The sequence below is a fragment of the Apus apus genome, chromosome Z (assembly GCF_020740795.1).
Source record: "Apus apus isolate bApuApu2 chromosome Z, bApuApu2.pri.cur, whole genome shotgun sequence".
NCBI classification, from domain to species: Eukaryota; Metazoa; Chordata; class Aves; order Apodiformes; family Apodidae; genus Apus; species Apus apus.
In genome coordinates, this window is record NC_067312.1 from 40,583,567 (window position 1) to 40,601,879 (window position 18,313).

The 18,313-nt window shown below is 39.1% G+C and overlaps 1 protein-coding gene across 9 annotated transcripts in view; it reads right to left on the reverse strand.

Annotated features, from left to right (window-relative positions):
• The window catches only part of NTRK2 (neurotrophic receptor tyrosine kinase 2), a 219,972-nt gene that overhangs the window by 153,320 nt on the left and 48,339 nt on the right, over positions 1-18,313 (reverse strand). For all 9 annotated transcript variants that reach the window (XM_051642180.1, XM_051642179.1, XM_051642188.1 and 6 more), the window contains exons 8-11: positions 17,226-17,525; positions 12,667-12,699; positions 7,921-8,021; positions 6,681-6,780 (exon numbers count right to left, since the gene is read on the reverse strand). In XM_051642180.1, the coding sequence (XP_051498140.1) occupies positions 6,681-6,780; positions 7,921-8,021; positions 12,667-12,699; positions 17,226-17,525 (534 nt within the window). The remainder of the gene's footprint in view (positions 1-6,680; positions 6,781-7,920; positions 8,022-12,666; positions 12,700-17,225; positions 17,526-18,313) is intronic.

Genomic DNA, 18,313 nt, shown 5'->3' on the forward strand with positions numbered 1-18,313 from the left:
AGGACAAGCAGCAGTGGACACAAATCGAAGGAGAGGAAATTTAATTTAAATATAAGGGGAAAATACTATACTGTAAGGGTGACTGAATGCTGGCACACATTGCACAAAGAGGTTGTGAAGTCTCTGTCTTTCAAGATAACAAACCTAGTTGGCCGCAGCCCTGAGCTACCTGCAGCAGTTCAGTCTTCTTTGATCAGGGGGTTGGACTAGACACTCTCAGAGTGCTTGACAGCCTCAGCCGTTCTATGGCGAGTCAGTACAAGTTGGACCAGCCTCCAGAAGCCACCTTCTAACTGTGCCTCTGCTGGCAGCCCCTTCCATATTTGCCGTTCTCCTAGTTGGAGATCTTACAGAGGACCTCATCTCTACCAGGAATGCCTTCTATTTATCACCTATTCATGTCTCCATCCATGTTTTTTAAGAACTGCTTGGATTTTGACATCCAGTTTTCTAGCTTCGCCTAGCCTCAGCATTTCTGCAAATTATGATAAAAACCAAGAACTTCATAGTAAATGGCGCTTATAGCATTGGAGAACTGGGCCAACCAAAAATAAATTAATAAGTACCGCAAGCTGGCTTTGCTACTCTTTGCTCCTCTTCTTTCTTCCCATTCACTCCTCACACCTGAATACTTCTTCCAACCTGTCTCTCTGCTTCATCTCACCCTGGTAACTGGTAAACCTTTAATTGTTATGACCCACCCTCTCTCGTCTCTCCCTTTCCTCTCATCCTCGCATTTCTTTCTACATCCAGTCTTATTTCTCTCTAAAATTATCCATGGAATGAACTGCAATTTGTCTTCACAAACCCATATATTCCCAAAACAGCAAGACCTGCATATGGGTAAAAATTTGCATAAAAGCAGGTATGTGTTCACCCTTTTCACATAAGAAACTAAAAGAGAAACACTGAGCTCTGTAAAATACAGACTTGGGAAGCAAATGTGGATGTACACAGAACAAGGTGTTGGATCCCTGCAGGTTACACCTTTAAGACTGATTCATCTGCCACCACCTTGATCTAGGAGCTGTGCTATTTCTGTAAGCCCTAGGCCATAACAAGGTAGAGCTCTGGCAACTATCATCTTCAGATCTCATTTCCTCTGCATCCCTTATTAGTCTAATTTCTCCTCAGTTTCTTGCCATTTCATCTCTAAGCTGTCCTTTACTCAGCATCTTCCTAGTTGTCCAGCTCAACTCACTTCATGCACACCACATACATGTGCAATCCTTTCATCCCATCACCTGCTTGTATGCGTCTTTACAGGGGAAGGGGAGAGGAATACAACAGGTACTTGTTTACATTAGCTTTCCATATATGTTTACTAGTAATAGACACAAGGTCTCAGATAATGCTTCTGTATTAATACTACTCATCAGTACAGTAGTCTGAATCATCAAAAGCTGTCAACAAGTTAATAGCTCCTTTTCTGCCTCAATAATTATAACTGAGTTTCAATTTTGCAACCAAAGGAGATCATGGTCAAATGCACCATCTCATCATTAAAAATTCCCAACTTCAGATTTGAGATGTCTCCCTAAATTCTTATATATATACATATATATATGTATATGTATATGTATTCTTATATATGGGGTATGTCGTTCTCTGACTTGGTTCTGCCACAGAACCACAGCTACATTCCTCTCTTGCATCTTGCACTTTAGGATCAGACTCAGAAAACTTAGTAGCAGACAGAAACAGAAAGCTGAGACCTAGAGACCAAATTTTACATAAATAGTAACAATGGAAAGCTAGAAGTGCCTAACATTATGCTTTGATAGAGTGACATGGGCCCAAACCAATCCTATAAGAGACACGTCTTTTCTTTATCGGAACACAAGAAAATGGTGGCTTAAATCTTTTAAGATCTTTATGAAATCCTTTACACAAAATTATTTTCACAGATGGGTTCACAAGCACTCTCAATCTTTGAAGTATTTACAGCAATTTGCTTCTTCAGAGTAAAGTATTTAGGCATTAACTATATCTTCCAAATGTTCCTGTGATAAGTAAATACTACTTCCCCCATTATACTAGTGACGCACCTGAAACAGACAATTTGTATGATCTGCCCATGACTTCAGGTATTGGAATGCCACTGTTAAGCAATAAAAATAGCCTCTTGTGTGTGGCTCAGACGAGCAAGATCATAAATGTCTTTACCCATCTGCTCACTAGAAGTGCTGTGGTTTTGAGCACATCCATTTTTTTCTATGTCTTATAACACTAACTCACATGAATTAATCCCTTTTCTACTCATTGATGAAATAATTAAGTGTTCTAAAGACATTAAAGGATCGACACCCACAGAATCAGTCTGGGTAAGTACAACACAGCACAAAATCAGTTCTACAGGTACAAACAGAAACTCAAAAAATTCAGTATTTCAGTGACTTACTGAAGGTCAAGCAAAAAGCATGTTCCCACACTACAAACTGATCTTCATTATCTGGCAAACACTGCAAAATTCATAGAAACAAAGAATCATAGAACAGTTTGGGTTTGAAGGGACCTTAAAGATCATCTAGAGCCAACCCCCCTGCTATGGGCAGGGACACGTCCCACCTCCATGATGCAGCTGTAATGTTTCTTACCCCAAATAAAATATTGTAAGACAACTGAGAAATATGCTGCAACTGGAGATGACTTGTAATCAGCCATCTCCTGTACTATCTATAAGACCAAAGTGCAAAATGAAACAAGAGTTCACAAGAAACAATAATCTAGTTAATGACACACAGAAAAGAAAAAATATTCCATTACTCTGAAGGTAATGTTGGAATATCCAGTGTTTTTAATTTAAAAGTTTTCAAGGAAGTTGGTCTAGCACAAAAGATACAGAAATCACTGGAGAGAAAAAGCTATCAAGAGGTAGGAGAAAATACAGGTTTGACTTTGGCAGGCAAAATCCATGGGGGTATGTTCATAACTTTTAATCAGCCTGGAGAAAGAGCACAGCATCCTGACTGACAGTCCAAACTTTAAACTTACACTGAAAAAATATGACAAGCAGCTAGCAAGGGCTCAAAGGAAAGGCAGTATTTTGGGGTGTTTGTCCTAAAAGGGACACTATTTTCTTTCTTAAACCAACACACACTATCTCATTACCTCATCAGAGAAAGACAAATTTCTGTACCCTGAACTGCACAAATTTGAGAGACCATGAAAGGGGTGAGGCATTTACAGTCAGGACTTATGTTTAGACATGGTAGGTAGTTCAGTGAGCACTTGCATAAGGATAAGTACTTTTTAAAGCTTGACACCCAAGCCCACAGGCACAAGAAGAGCTGGCACTGTCTAAGTACAATGGGAATTTCATACTCAGTTTTTTCCCTTACCTCTGCAGTACTGCATACAGCTCAAAGAACTGGCAGAAACTTTATACAAATATTAAAAAAACCCTCTCAGCCCACAGGGATTAAGTACACCTGTGTTCCCCTATACTTCTGTCAGGCTGTATTTGTTAGCATTTTAGAAGATGGAAGGGTTACCTGGGGAGGAGTTGGTTCTCTCTCCTTTTTTATTTTGGCGAAACCTACAGGAACAGCATTTCTCTCTACAGGAAAGTGGCTATGATAATAGTTTTGTCCACAACCATCCACTTCCAGCTTTCCGAGCAAGCAAGGAGCGCTAAAGATAATGCCTTGTTGCTACAATAGAGACACCCTAAGCTAGAATTTATTACAGTTGAAACCAGCAAAAACCTATATATCCTTTTAACAAATTATGCTATTTCAACCTTTATCCACTGATTTATCTTTCGTAAGTTTCCTCCACACTTCCATTCTTATGCTTACTGGCACGCTGCTGTAACATTGGCAAACTGTGTATCAGATTATTGTATTTCAACTAGTTATTCATTAACATTTGTTCTTCAATGGAGGAGGTAGAATAAAACATCAATAGAATGATTATTCTAAAAATCCTCTCAGGGAGTTCACAAACCTTACCCTGCCCTCTCTACTTCAGTTTCCTTGCTATTTTCCAGTTTCATAAGCAGGTTCGTTGGAGTAAGAAAAACACACAAAACTATAAGAGCTGTATTGACAGCCTGCAGTGAATTCTCACCATAAGCACTTTCACATCATCCAGCAAGAAAGCAAGCCAAGGTGTTTTGTAAGAGCAACCCACAAATTTTAATGAATACATTTTAAAAAATCAACTGAAGCTTTCACCATTTATGCTTCAGCATCTTGCAAGGGTGTAAAAACCTAACCTCCAGATTTAAGCAACCAGAAGCAGCTTTTCACACAAAGCTGTTAGCACCAGACCCTCTATGAGAAGGTGCTTAAAATGTACACAACCAGAGAAATGAGAGAATTATTTTTCTCTAGTTACTTTGATGAATTTGGAAATGGAAGTTTGGAAGTCTAGCACAACATGAGAGTTTACTGACAGTGTTTTTGTACTAACTTTATTTCTGGTACAGATCACTGTATTAGTACTCTTCCTGAAGTTAATCATCAACACCTGCTATTTTCCCTACCTCTAAGTGACCGAGTGAAAACAAACAAGGCAAGAATTACAATTATTGCCTTGTATGTGCAACCCAACTTCAACCAGAAGCCAAGGCAACACAAACAAAATGTTTAACAAAATTTTACTGGTGGTGAATGAGTGCTTTGCTCATCCTCCTTACCAGCAAAAACACTCCAACAGAACAATTTGGAAAGGTAACTGAATTAAATGAACATATGCCAATTTGTCCTCTCACCTTAGATACAAAACAGGAAGGTAAAAGCCAAAAATTATTTTTATACAGCTCTTTAACTGATTTTGGTAAGAGACTGATGAGTACTGCAAAACTACTGGAAGCTCCCCAAGGACCTGGTGCTCCCTATCAGATAAACTGGACTATTTTCTGTTCAGTATAGTCACGGAAAGAAGACAATGGGAGCATGTGACCTCTGTGGCAGACTCTGTGGCTCTTCAGTATTTGCAGTGTTTCCAGGTACGGGCAGCTCTGATGCAGCATAGTTCAGGCATAACTGCCTGCTCCACTGTTAGTCGCAGAGTCCAGCCATGTTCAAGCACTTCAAGCACAGAAAGACTCAGCAAAGACACAGTCTATGAAGTTGGCAGATGATGGATGGTGCAAAAGATAGGATAAACTGGCATTTAAAAGTATGAGGCATAAAAGCAATGTCTCAGGAAGCTGCAGATGCCTGTTGTGAACCCAAATGAGGTGAAAGTTTCATCCATTACATAAAGATGTTTTCTATGGAACACACAGTGCTGATTCCCTATCTACATATTTCATTTTCTGAATTTCAATGGAACATTTGAAAGAAAAAAAACAAACAAACAAAAAAAAACCCCACAAAAAAAAATTTAACAAGCATTCAGCTTTAAAGAGCTAACATCAGACATTGTTGCTTCCATTTAGTTTCCACGTACTTCAGCTCTCTAAATGCAATCCAGAAAGCTTCAGGCACAATTAAAATTTATGCTGAACTGTAGTTTAGTTGCAGAAAATTTGTTCTAGTCTTTGGCCAAAACTACGTAGCTCTATCCTGCTGCCCCCATGTTGCTATTCAGGATATTTTACAATGACTATCCTTTCCTAATGCTACACCAAAGAACAGAGACTATGTCATAGCACAGGAGGTTATCATCTCAGCAAACTAATCTTCACCAACGACACTTCTGCTCTGCTCAAATTTCATTTGTTCCAGTAACTCTCCTTTAAACAGAATAAAGAAACACAAAACAGAAGTCGATTCTTTCTGAAAAAAAGCACTTGCTAAGAGCAAGTAAGGGTTACTGTAATATAGAAACATGTGGTACTATGTCAAAAGCACAGCTGAGAGGTGGGATCTATAGGTGACAGGAGCCTACCAAAAGATTACTTACCACTCTCTCCACAGAAGCTCACCTAAATATCCTAAGAACAAAATCTGAACTCCTTTAGCACACAGCAAAGCACCTTTGTGTGCCCTCAACAAGACAGCATGTATTGTTTTTTTTAATACAATTTCAGCCACATTGCCAGACACAGACTGATGGTATCAGTAAAAAAAGACAGTAATGGAGTTGTTGCAGGTACTTCCATGATACACATACCTCCATGTAGCTGTAAAATAAATAAATTAATAAAGGAAAGGACTGAGATAACTTCCTTACACAGGAACATGAGCACTTGCCAGTCTCTCCAGCTGCTCATTTTCAAGACACAAACAGAAGCTCAAGAAAATGCACACATCTGTCAGAAAGCACCAGTATGACAAGACCCACTGCAAATGCACTTCCCACTACTGCCATTTTTACCCCTTGAATCTATCACCTTAACATTGTGGTGACATTTGTAGTATAGTCTGAAGTACCTCTTTCATACAGCATAGATTCTCATAAAATTATTGTAATTAAACTCATATCAGAGTAAATTCCTCCTGCCTACACTGACTCAAGTAATATTTTACTCCAGGAAATATCCCAGGGGGCTTTGCAGCACAAGAGAAAGAAATGGGATTTGTCACAAGCAAAAGAGAAGTAGAAGAGTTTGATCCAAAATTCAACACTGTCTACATCTGCCTCTGCCCTTACTTACCTGGTGAATGAACAGGGCACTAAATGTAATGGCACTAGTTATTTTGACTGCTCTCAGTGCAGAAGCCTAAAGTATCAGCTCACACAACCCACAGCAATTATGGAAGGTATAAAAAACCAACCCTACTTACCTTTCATCCCAAACTTAGAGTGTCTTCCAAACTTCAGAATAATGAGCATTATTACTAAGCCAGTGCACACCAGTGCTGCAATTCCCACAACAACATACACCTGAAAAAAGATGACATGAAAAGATCTGCTTGTTTTCTTCTCATGAACTACCTTCAAAGACATTCACATACAATCAGGTTAACCCAGTTAGGTAAAGAAATTAATTTAAACTGGGAAATATCAGCACTCAGATCAGAGAGTACAGAAAAGAGCCACTTGTTGAAGTTTCGTCTATCCTGCAGAGAACTGAGATTCAGACACCTCTGAGAACAACTTTTTCAACATCCTACACATTAAAGGCAGGTGGGAGGCCGTGCACATCACCCCTTTCCCTTCCAGCAGAGTGGAATGTCATAAGTAAACATGTAATAAAATCACATAGGAAGAACATTTTTATTGTGAGGGTGGATGAACACTGGTACAGGAGTCCCCATCCCTGGAGACACCAAAACCAAAGTGGACACAAAGCTGAGCAACCACATTGTCCCCACTTCAAGGAGGACTGGACAGAGGATTTCCAGAGGTCCCTTTGCAACCTCAGCCGTTCAATCATTCTGTTGTTAGATGAGGTTAAGATTGTCTGTGATCCTCCCATTTTTTTAACACAGTGTCCCAACTCACAGTCTGCTCTCTGGTTCATGAACGCACATGCTCTTCACTGCCTGCTGCTTTATGGAGTCACTGATGCAGGGAGGCTGCAGAAACAACCAGGCTGGCCATTCAGGAGAGCATGAGAGGCAAAGCAGCAAAGTAGGGGATCGACCAATTCAGCCATTTATACTAAAATCTACTGCAAATTATTCGATCAGTAACCTATATGAAATCATGATTTAAAAACATACAATTAGAATTTGAAAGTTCACTGCAGCACATCCTCTCTTTAAGGAGGAGCTGACTACAGGACTGGAATTCAAACAACATTCTTCAAATCAAAATAAAGAGTTGCTCTCCTTGGCTAAAATTATAAGCAAAGTCTCAGGCTAAAAGATCACAGTTGTTCAAAAAAAAGCATGAATAACTATCAAAAGTGATTGTCTAAAAAAAAAAAAAAAAAAAAAAAAAGGGAAAGGCATTGTTGTTGTTGTTGTTTTTTTTTTCCCAAGTTAGCTCAGGGTCCTATTACAATCTCCACAGTTTTGTGAGTTGTATAGCCAGAAAGTCCACCAAGATTATAGATCAGGAAAGAATGTATATACTTACAGTGACGCTGTCTTCATTCTCTTTGTTGGAAACATCCGTAGAAGTGATCTGATTACTGTTATTTGTGGTGTCTCCAAGATCATTAGGCGTGGTTTCATACTCTTAGGAAGGGAAAAAAGGTTGCTTTTATAATTCTGTAATCTTAGAGGGGAAAGGGTTGTCTCTATTATTTCTGCTCTGTAAGATGGCCACTAACAGCTCTCAGGACTCTTTGGAAATAACACATAAATGCTAATATAGCTTGAACATTTCAAGGGGCAATCCCTGTGGCAGATAATCAAGCAAATGTATTATGACTGATGAACTTTAAAAGAGAAACAATCTATCCCATTGCTTCTGTGTAGCTCTACTGGAAAAAGTGGAGTTAAATAAGAACTCCATCCATATAGCTATTTTAATGCGCTTCTAACTTCCCATTAAAAATGAAAGACTGCCCTCTACACTGAACTTCTGCAGCCATGTGTTCAGCCAAACGGAGGACAGCCCCAGAAATTTGCTTGGGGACTTTTGTTTAGCTGAGATGAATTTGACAGACGATTTTTAGACAGTTCATTACTATGAAATGTGAAATACATGGTATTCTTTGTTTAAAAAATAATAAAAAATACTGTTGTGTGTACAGAGGCTACCATCTAGCTTCATAAAGTGTCACAAAGGTAAATGTTTAAAAAATTAAATGCTGGAGATGGTATGAAGAAACCTGATTCATCAAAGTAATTCCACTGACAGGTCTGTGGGGTGAATCCAAAAACAAAAAACCCAAACCAAAACAAGAACATGGCTTAATTTATTTCTAATTATTTTTAAATGAAACACAGCTATTTCCTTTCCATGATTTCCTTTCAAAACTATTCAAATGAGATAAAAAGGATTAAATAATAAACATGTGAACTTAGAGAAATGTGCATTATAATAATATAAAAATTGCATGTATTTTATGATTACACCGAAATTTATATGTAAAATTTCAATTTTTTACTGTAATGTGTGCAGATTAAAGACACAAGGGCGGTAACTCCATCTATTACAAAACGCACCTGCAGCACTGCAATTTCAATTTGCAATTTACTGTGTATTTCTTTACACATTTTTATTAAAATCAGTGCTGTAAGCCTACAGATGAAATTTCTCCTGTGAATCTGAAATAGCAGAGCATAGAGGCATAGCTCTCACTAACTACAGAGGCAGGAAGTCCTCAAACTCCAGAAGTGCTGCTGAGCAAGGGCTGGGAGGGCCTGCAACTCCCAGCGGCACTTTGGAGACCTCAGCTGCACTGGGCTTTTGATCTTCATGCATGCATGAACACATGTGTTTTCTGCAGAGCACTCACTTGCAGATCTCTTGCTACATGAAGCTGCAGAGCTACTTCTGGCATCAACACTACAGTCAGTCCAGTCAGGTTGTCTAATTAGCTCATGTATTCTGTTTTGGCTCTACACCTTGCATGGTGAAGGACAGGACTTTTTCAAGTCAAAACACACATTAAGTAAACAGAGCTTTCATAAGAAACAAAATTTAATTTCCTGGTCTTTTACCATTTAAGTTTTCTGACTCAGCACTGCATCACTATGTCTACAGCTTGCTATGCAGCAAGGTTAGAACAGTAGTGACTCTTAACTGCAGGCAGCACAAACCCTGCCCGAATGGCTCACCTGCACAAGCAGCAGGGACATTGGATAAGGCACTGTGCACAGCACACCCTCTGCCATAGCAAAGCAGAAGACTTCACTTACTTAAAAGCAGAGACTGCTTTAAAACAAGTATCTCAGCCTACAAGACTTGGCTTCCTTTACAAATAGCTGGGAAAATCTCAACAAAGACAGTTTTGACCAACCCTGTATTTATGGAGGTTTTTAAGACCACTATAGAAAACAAGTATTTACAGCCTTCACTGCTCTGGTTCTGTAATATGAACTTCCAAGGGGGAAATGTTTTGCTCTTAATTTTACCTGTAAATAGTGGTGGGCAAAAGGAGATGCATTTTACTAAGCTCTGTTTATGTTCATGTCTTTACTAAGCTAGTGGAAATCACACCCTGAAGGACTAATAAGAACTATGCAGAATAGTCTGTAAATCCTCTGAATGCACTGTTATATTAGAGTGGGCAAGAGCTGAAGCAGGCCGTGTCAGTATGCTGGTGTTGCATTGCCATTCCCTGCTGTCCAAATGTGAAGCACTTCCATTTGAACTAGTGCCACATCTTCAAAGCCTCTTGAAATCAGTGAGCCAGGAAGAAAAACAAGCACAACAGCTATCCAGCCAAAACCAGGTGATCCTGAGTTACACAAATTCCTGCTCATGAAATCTTGACATAGACATCAAGCACTCTGATATGGACAGGGTGACACCTCTTGACTCATGCTGCTCGGGACTCTATTGCTTGAGGGCCAGGCTCTCCAGTACAGTGGAGCACCTGTGATTTGACATCCTGCTTAGCCCTCGGTGAGTGGCTTTTTTTCCTCTCAGCTACTTCCCAGCTACTTCTCAGCTACAGGGCCAGGACAGACTCTGTTCTCTGCCTTTTCTGCAAGGTGAGCCCCAGAGGCACTAGCAACTGCTCCGTTCTTGAGGCAGAGAGACTGCCGTGTGCAGCCAGGGCTCCCCCTGGCAAACACGGTGTCACACAGCCTGCTGAGACCTCATAATTTCTTCTGTTTCCTGTTGTATGTTCGAAACAACGGAGAATGTTTGGAAATGACCTCATGGAGCACCAGACAAAGAAGGTCAATTCCCAAGGGACAGACCAAACCCAGCTATGAAAGGTTTTGCTCTGCATAGAAGGGTACTCAAGGCTGGGGTTCCCTGCCCTCTATTGCCACTGTTCACATCTCACAGCCCAGCGCTGCCTGGCCATGAGCCCTGCTGAACCAGGCCCACCTGCAGGTGGCTGTCTGTGGCTTCCTGGCTGCCCCAGTCCTGGCTGGGACAGGGGGACTGGCCTGGCTGCCAGGCCCTGCCCCGATAGGCTTCCATGGGGAGCCCTCCTCCCTGCGGCACCCCAACACAGGGAAGTACCTTGCAGTTCCTTTTAACTTCACCCATAACCAAACAGACTGACAGACACACAGCTAGCCCCAGTGCCCAGCAGGACCAAGGACTCTGCCACCATCTTTACCCATTACACTGGACACATTTGTAACATGATTAGCATGGGGGTCTAAAACTCATTTTAAAAGGATAACCGCCAGGAGCAGGATATGCTTTAAATCTTCTGACAAGTTTTGGGTAAGCAGGTTAGCATAGATATAGAGCAGTCTAAAAAGAAGTCATTAAACTGCTCAGTCTCTGGGGAGAGCTCATCCCAGAGAGAGTGGGGGTTTCCCACAATGAGCCATGCAGGCAGTGGTTCTCCAAAGAAGTATCTGTTCCTAGACTTTCCAGCTGGCCTCATCAATTCAACTCACTAACCGGACTTCTCAATTCGGAATAATTAGGGAAACACTCTGAACTACAAAATGCTTCTCAAAGTAAGCACTGAGTCACTGAAACAAAGATCAAAGACAGCAGTTTCAAACAGCAGAAAGAAAAGCCAGGAATAAAAAGGAAGGCTGCTTTCATCAGGATGAAGTCTTGCAGGCTGTGATCAGCTAGTACAACTCAAATCGCCCATCTCAGCAGAAACCTACCCAGGTCAATCGAAGCACTGCACTCACATTGTTAAAGCCATACAGAGGCATCAGGACCTTGATATCAAAATCTTCATGCCTACAACTTACGTAATACAATACAGGTAAGAAACTGTGCAAGCCACCTTCCCATCCACAACCCCCCCCCAAAAAAAAACAAACTCAGAAAGAGAGGGAGGGGAAGCTATCCTTTATTATTTCTAAGCACTTAAAGCCAAACTGATGCTTCAGTCGCACATTTACTAAAGTTTATTGATGTGGAATGGAATCAAAGCAATAACATTAAAATCAGCTTAAGGAAACTTGAGTCACTGGCCATTTCATCTAAATAAAAAGTGTTCCAAACAAAATCCACTTTCTGCTGGAAGTTTATGGGTCTTTAGTTGGTTGGGATGGGCTCTCCTACTCACTACAAGTATACCAAGTGTTATGTAAAACTAGCCAGTTGCTTTCCTTTCTGCAGCTTCTATTCTAGTACACACCAGCTTTCACTAGGTACAGACCAAAAGGTTTCAGCTAACTAAAAATCTAATGTGAACACAGTGTCATCAGATCTCCTGGCACACATTCAGGTATCACTGAGATGATGGTGTGTTTACGCAAGAGAGATTAAGGGAAGGTACAAATGAGCGGACAGAGCAAAATAAATTGCCTACAGGAAAATTTACTTGTGCCAACCTCATCTTTAAGTGGGATTTAGACGTACATTTTTGGAGGGAAAACAAGTATGGAATCATCCCTGCAATAATAAAGTAAGTTATATAAGGAGAAATCACTAATTCTCTTCTCGCCAAGAAATGCCTCTGAAATGTTCTCAAAATCTCATGTCTGTGAGCTACATCACCAAACAGCTGTCATCCTACAAGATCAATTGCAACCATTCGTACCAGTGTATCTGTGCTTCTCCTAATGTGAATCAAAAGCAGCAAAGTAAAATGTCACATTGTCCTTATTTCTCTTCCATAATATAAGGCAGGAGAAGAAATAAAAGTACTTTATAGAACTGTGCATATATTATCTGCCATTTCAATTTAACTGAGCCTGATATTCAGTCTTTTAATTGTTTCAGTTCATTAATTTCTATCATTAAAAGAAAAGAAAAAGGAAATAAAATATATACCATAAACATCTGGATCCACAATTGGTCCACTACCTGTACAAGGAGAAAAAAAAAAAAAAAAAAAAAAAAGAAGAAGAAAAAGCCTTTGTAAATATTTTGCAACTGATGGCAGAATAAGAGTTTCTTTAAGAAATGTTTTCAGAGTTGACATGTTACTTGCAATAGCAATGATCATAACCTACACAAAATCAAAGCAACATCAACATATCGCAGTATCTGTTAATCAGATTACATTTACAACCATTTTTTAGCTATCTCAAAGGTACATATTTTGGTTCATGTGAAACAGCTAATGCACAGGGCACTAGCTGTGTCAAAGGCAAGCATATTTCCTAACTGAGCAAAATTCTGCTTTCCACTGCTAACATATATCCAGAATAAGTGCAACAGTAACTATTCCTGTTGAAAAAACAATGGTAAAATTCTCCCTGACCCTAACAGTGAGCACTGACTTCCACCTAGTCAAAAATTTTTGCTATTAAGTCACTGTGACAGTAAACCTGTTTAGCTGTGAGCTGGTAAATTGAAGGCTAGAGGTAGCAATGCCCTAAGCAGCACCACTTCATTCACTGTGTAAAAGGGTGCTTCCAAGAAGCCAGCTGCCCAGCTGATACACAAACAGAACTATTACCAAAAGAGTCAGATGTCTTGGAAGCCAATCTTACACAACCAAATGGATAACCATCTAGTCTGCACTTTTCTAAATTTTACTAGTTCCAGTTTTCAGCCTTCTTTAATTACTCCGCATATGTAAAACTAAACAGAGATGTAAGTATACAATGCACAGAATGCGCACTAAAACTAGTACTGCTAGATTGCTCACACTTTGAAAGATTCTTGTGTTGTATTTCAACATACCAGTTCATCTGGTTTATAGTGTATTTATAGCATAGCTTACATAGTCAGTTCTTAATCATCTCTTCCATATTTTTACGCTTTTAGTTGGTTTGGAAATAAAATTAACAGATAGTTAAAATCCCTAAAGTTGAATCAAATTTTTAAAAGCATAATTGTCCTTATAGCACCATATACTAAATCCACAGCAGCGCCATTACACTGGAATAAAGTCACTGTGAAGTATGACCAGAACACAACTGTTTCTGCTTATGTCAAGAGCATGAGAATCTGGGCTGAAAATACTAAAAAGTTGCAACCTATTTGCAGAATGGCAACAGATAATTAGGTTTATTTTCAAATGCATCTGAAGATATTCTAGTATCCAGAGATACAGGTTAACAGACACCGTAAGATCTGTCATGTAAATATGCAGAAATAAATAACAAGTGAAGAAAGCTTGTCCTATTGGCTGTCAAGCAACTTCTGACCAGGGTTTTCTGTCCATAAAAGTTCATGGATTCACTTCTTCCAGCATAAAACATTAATCTCCTCAAAGACAGTATTTCTAATTTATCTTCTGTAATATGGAGGGGGGAGGGGAAATTCCCAGGCCTTTATTAATTAGTTAAATGGCAACATTTTTGTTAATATTTACTTGAATTGACATTAAGTAACCAGATTAGTAAACACCTAACTCCTGCCAGGGATATAAACTAGGAAGTCATCAACTCCGTTCAAACAGCTTTTCCATTACTAAATACTTCACTTCAAATAAAGTTGCAAAAATCAAGATGCTGGACGAAACCCAAACTTCTATTTAGTATTCCCCACATAAAAACGTTACCTACTCAATCACCGAAACATCTGCTGAAGCTATTTTAACATTAAACTTCACCACAGTAATTTTGCACATTTACACAAAATTACATTTAAGGCAAACACAAAACAATATTGTTGTTTTGGACCCCTTTACAACAGGCTGTTGTGTAAATAAACTATTAAGGGGCTTATCCTACTCATTCATCTTTATAAACTGCATCAACTACACTTGGTTTAGTTGCTTCTTTCTTTATAAAACTGACATCTTCAAAACAAAGCAGCATCAAAACACTCAAACCAAAAATACAGTTCTGAAAGACAGTCCCATGTTTTTATGCCACACAAGTAAGATGCTATTTCTAAGGCATGTTTAACATAGACTTTTACTTTGACAGGATACTATGTGACCTGGATTCCTTCAGATGAATTTTACAGAGAGTTTAATAAGGATGAATTAAAAATTATTTATTATTGGTAAAAATCTCTCCTGCATTCATTATTTGTTTTGGGTCAAATATGAGAAAGACTCCAGACTGAAACATGAACATTTCTTGCTTACTGTTTGCTGCAGTGTAGTTGCAAACAATCAAGCCATCCTCAGCAAGAACAGGAATCACAGAACTTCAGCAGATTAAAGCTAGTTAAAAATCTAGTTAACATGAAATTTATACTTCCAGGCCTTCATGTTTGAAACAAAGTCTTTATTTACAATTTAGGTGTGTTAATCTTTAACTCAGTACTAATCCCACCGTCGAACATGCTTTCCTCTCCTTTATGCCTTCATCCTCAGGCAAGTGAAAAATGTTCTGCAAGTAGCATACTGGAAGTTGAGAGCATCTTAGAACAGATCATGTCTTCATCATGTTTGATGCAATTTTGAAAATTAAGCATTACACTGCTGATGACAAAACATGCTTCAGACATAGTCGCATTTAATTTAGATAGACATATGGATTATAGGTGAGGTGGCTTTTTTAATCTTCTTGTGTTTTTACCTTCAGAGTGTTTGCCCGTAAGTGATGCAATAACCAAGTAATGAGTTTAAAGCTCAGTGAGTATACCCCACCCCATGAAACATCAGGGCTGGTATTTAATTCAGTCATGAAGGCATGGAAACGAACATAATATCAGGGCGTGGACCTTAATCTTTATGGTTCATTGTACAACATGAGGGCCAAAAGAAGAAACTACACAGTAACGAGAGCACTGAAAAAGCCTTCTAAGGGTTTATAAAGCATGATAGTGCTTTAAATAGTTTAAATAAAAAATCATAATACAATGCACAGAGGGTTCTAGTTTCTTAATGCTTGCTTTTATGCCAGCTTCAGTGAAGAAGACAACAATGTTATGACATTTTATAAAGCTCAATGCCATGATTCTTACAGGAAAAACTCCCAATAAAAACATTATTGAGGAGGCTAAGTAGATAAGCTGTTAATTTTTAAGATTTCTTTGGTACCATGCACTATGCATGAACTGATTTCTAATTCAGTTACAACCTGTCAATACACAGTTCAGTTTCCTCTCTACTCTGTGTGAAGCTTAATCCACAACAGAGCTTGGGAAACGCTTAAAGAGCACAGTACAGATTATCTTGGGAAGTGTATTTTCCTTATGAGTATAAAGAGGATGGAATAAATAAATAATGCTGTCTTTCTAATTTCTCATTTGTGGGACACCTACAGTTATATTTACTGTTTTAAAATGCCACACGTGGGAAATCTTCAGTGTGCAGGGGAGAAGCTTACAGGAAAAAAAAAAAAGAATAGTAAAAGGAACTTGTATCAAAGACAAAAAATTATCAATTCACCTAAATATATTAGAGGAACTGTTATTCTGTTAGGAAAATGAATCCAGGTAATAATAAGAATGTAAGAGAACTTCCACTGTATGCAGAACACCTATGAAGTGAACTGTTATACTGAACTGTTGTAACGCATTATTAGAGGACGCCAGTACTTGAAAACACGGCGTGTTTCTGTAATGAGTTTAAGGAAGTACTCCAGAGAAGAAATAGAGGAGCACTAAAGATGGCAAGAGTAAATAGAACTTGTTCGCATCAGCTCTTCACTTCCTCATTTTAAGGCTGGGAATGCAAGAGACCTGCCATCTCTCTCCCTACAGATTGAACTAACAGGGAAAAACATTAAATACAGACCATATTTTTTTCTGTCTGTAGCCTGCAATGTAGGAGAGAGAATTTAACTATTCAGATTTCTTTTTGCTGATCACATTAGCAGTGCACATTACTGCTTCAAAACAGAAGGCTATTTATATCCCATGGCTAAAAAGCCAAAGGTACACACATGCTCATATTTTCAGATATTACTGAGCAAATATTTGTGCAAAAACATGCCTTCATTTTCACTCCAGTTGTTCAACATCCGCTCAAGAGTTTTTTTCCACATAAAGCAATATGCTTATATGTATGCCTCTTATTCTTACAGTCACTTCACATGTGGTTTTGAAGATGTGGGAAAAGGTCAAACCACAGTGAACATCAATCACTTGATGGTAATCCCTGCAGTTCAGTGAGTTAGTCCACCTTAAGCCTGCTCACGTAACGTTCAGGAGAGGTGAGGTGGAGCCTTTAGAGCAAGTGACGATGCATATATTTAATAGCAAGCATCTTGAGCAGGAATATTCCTAGGCATGTAGGTGCCCAAGCTCCACTGAAACAAATTGGAATTGGACATCAAAATGCCTGTCACAACCTGAGACCTTCTCCAAACTGCCTCTGCGTTACTTATTTTCTATCCAGCTCCCTCTGGTGTCATAAACAACGTATGATCATCAACTTCATGGAGTGCACTTCATTTTGCAACACGGCACTAGATGCTATATAGGCACTCCTCGTGCCATTGGACACACTGCCTAGTTGCTTTATAAAAAGTTATACTCACCATCTCCAGGCACTGACATGAAATGAGCATCAACCCGTTTTTCATCCTCTCCATACTCATTCTTTGCCAGTAAGGTATAAGCACCATTATTCAGGTGGGTAGGATTGTCCAGCTGAAGGCAGCCATGGTATTCACTTTGATTGATAACATGTATCTTAGTACAGATGTATTCAGACTCGTTCAGTATAGCGCCTTCATAGAACCACTGCAATGTGGGCTTAGGGTTCCCTTTCACAGTGAATGGAATACACCAGTGGTGATCCGGGGTTGGAGATTCAATAAATGTGATATTTGGTGCAACTATATTGGAAAAAAGAGTGAAAAGCATCAGAATATTCTGAACATGTCTTTCCTCCCTTCCTTACCTCCCCACAACGTTATCAGGGAAGTCTTTTTCATTCATCAGTACAAAATATGTTATTAGTAGGAATGACACCTATTTGCAGAATACTCACACAGGAACCCACCTTCTTTTCCTGTTGTACTATGCTCACAACTGAAATGAAGCCATTCTTCAGAAAGAAACAAAACAAGCTTGTTTCATACAAAGACTGAACACCTGTTAAATCACTTAAACCCTGTAAGGTATGGGAGGTTGAGTTACCGGATCACTGAGAAGGGGGAGAGAGACATTTTAGCTTTACTGTGCTGAAAAAAAGGTGCAGAGGGGTGCTGAAGGAACACAAAAGTATTGAAAATACTTTAAAAGTTAGCCAAATATCAAGTAGTACTGGAAATATATTCAGCTAGGAACCCAAACTTTCATATTATTTTCTTCACAGAACCAAAGCCAGAACAGATTACTTAATTCCCTGGATTCTTCTATTGGGGAAAGCCTGTTTTCTGCAATAAATTTTCTCATTCTTTATTCAGACCCGCTAAACACCTCGAGTTCCCTGACTTGTTCTGTTTCCCTCAGAGACTATTCGAAGACTTTGCCTAGTATTTCACTATCAGGAAATCTTCCTTGATATTTATTCTTAACTGCATTCAATTTCATCTGGTTATACTCCCTTTTATCACACATAAGTGTCCAAGCTCAGAATCTCATTTACACTGTTACAATATTTCTAGTTTATGTCACTTCC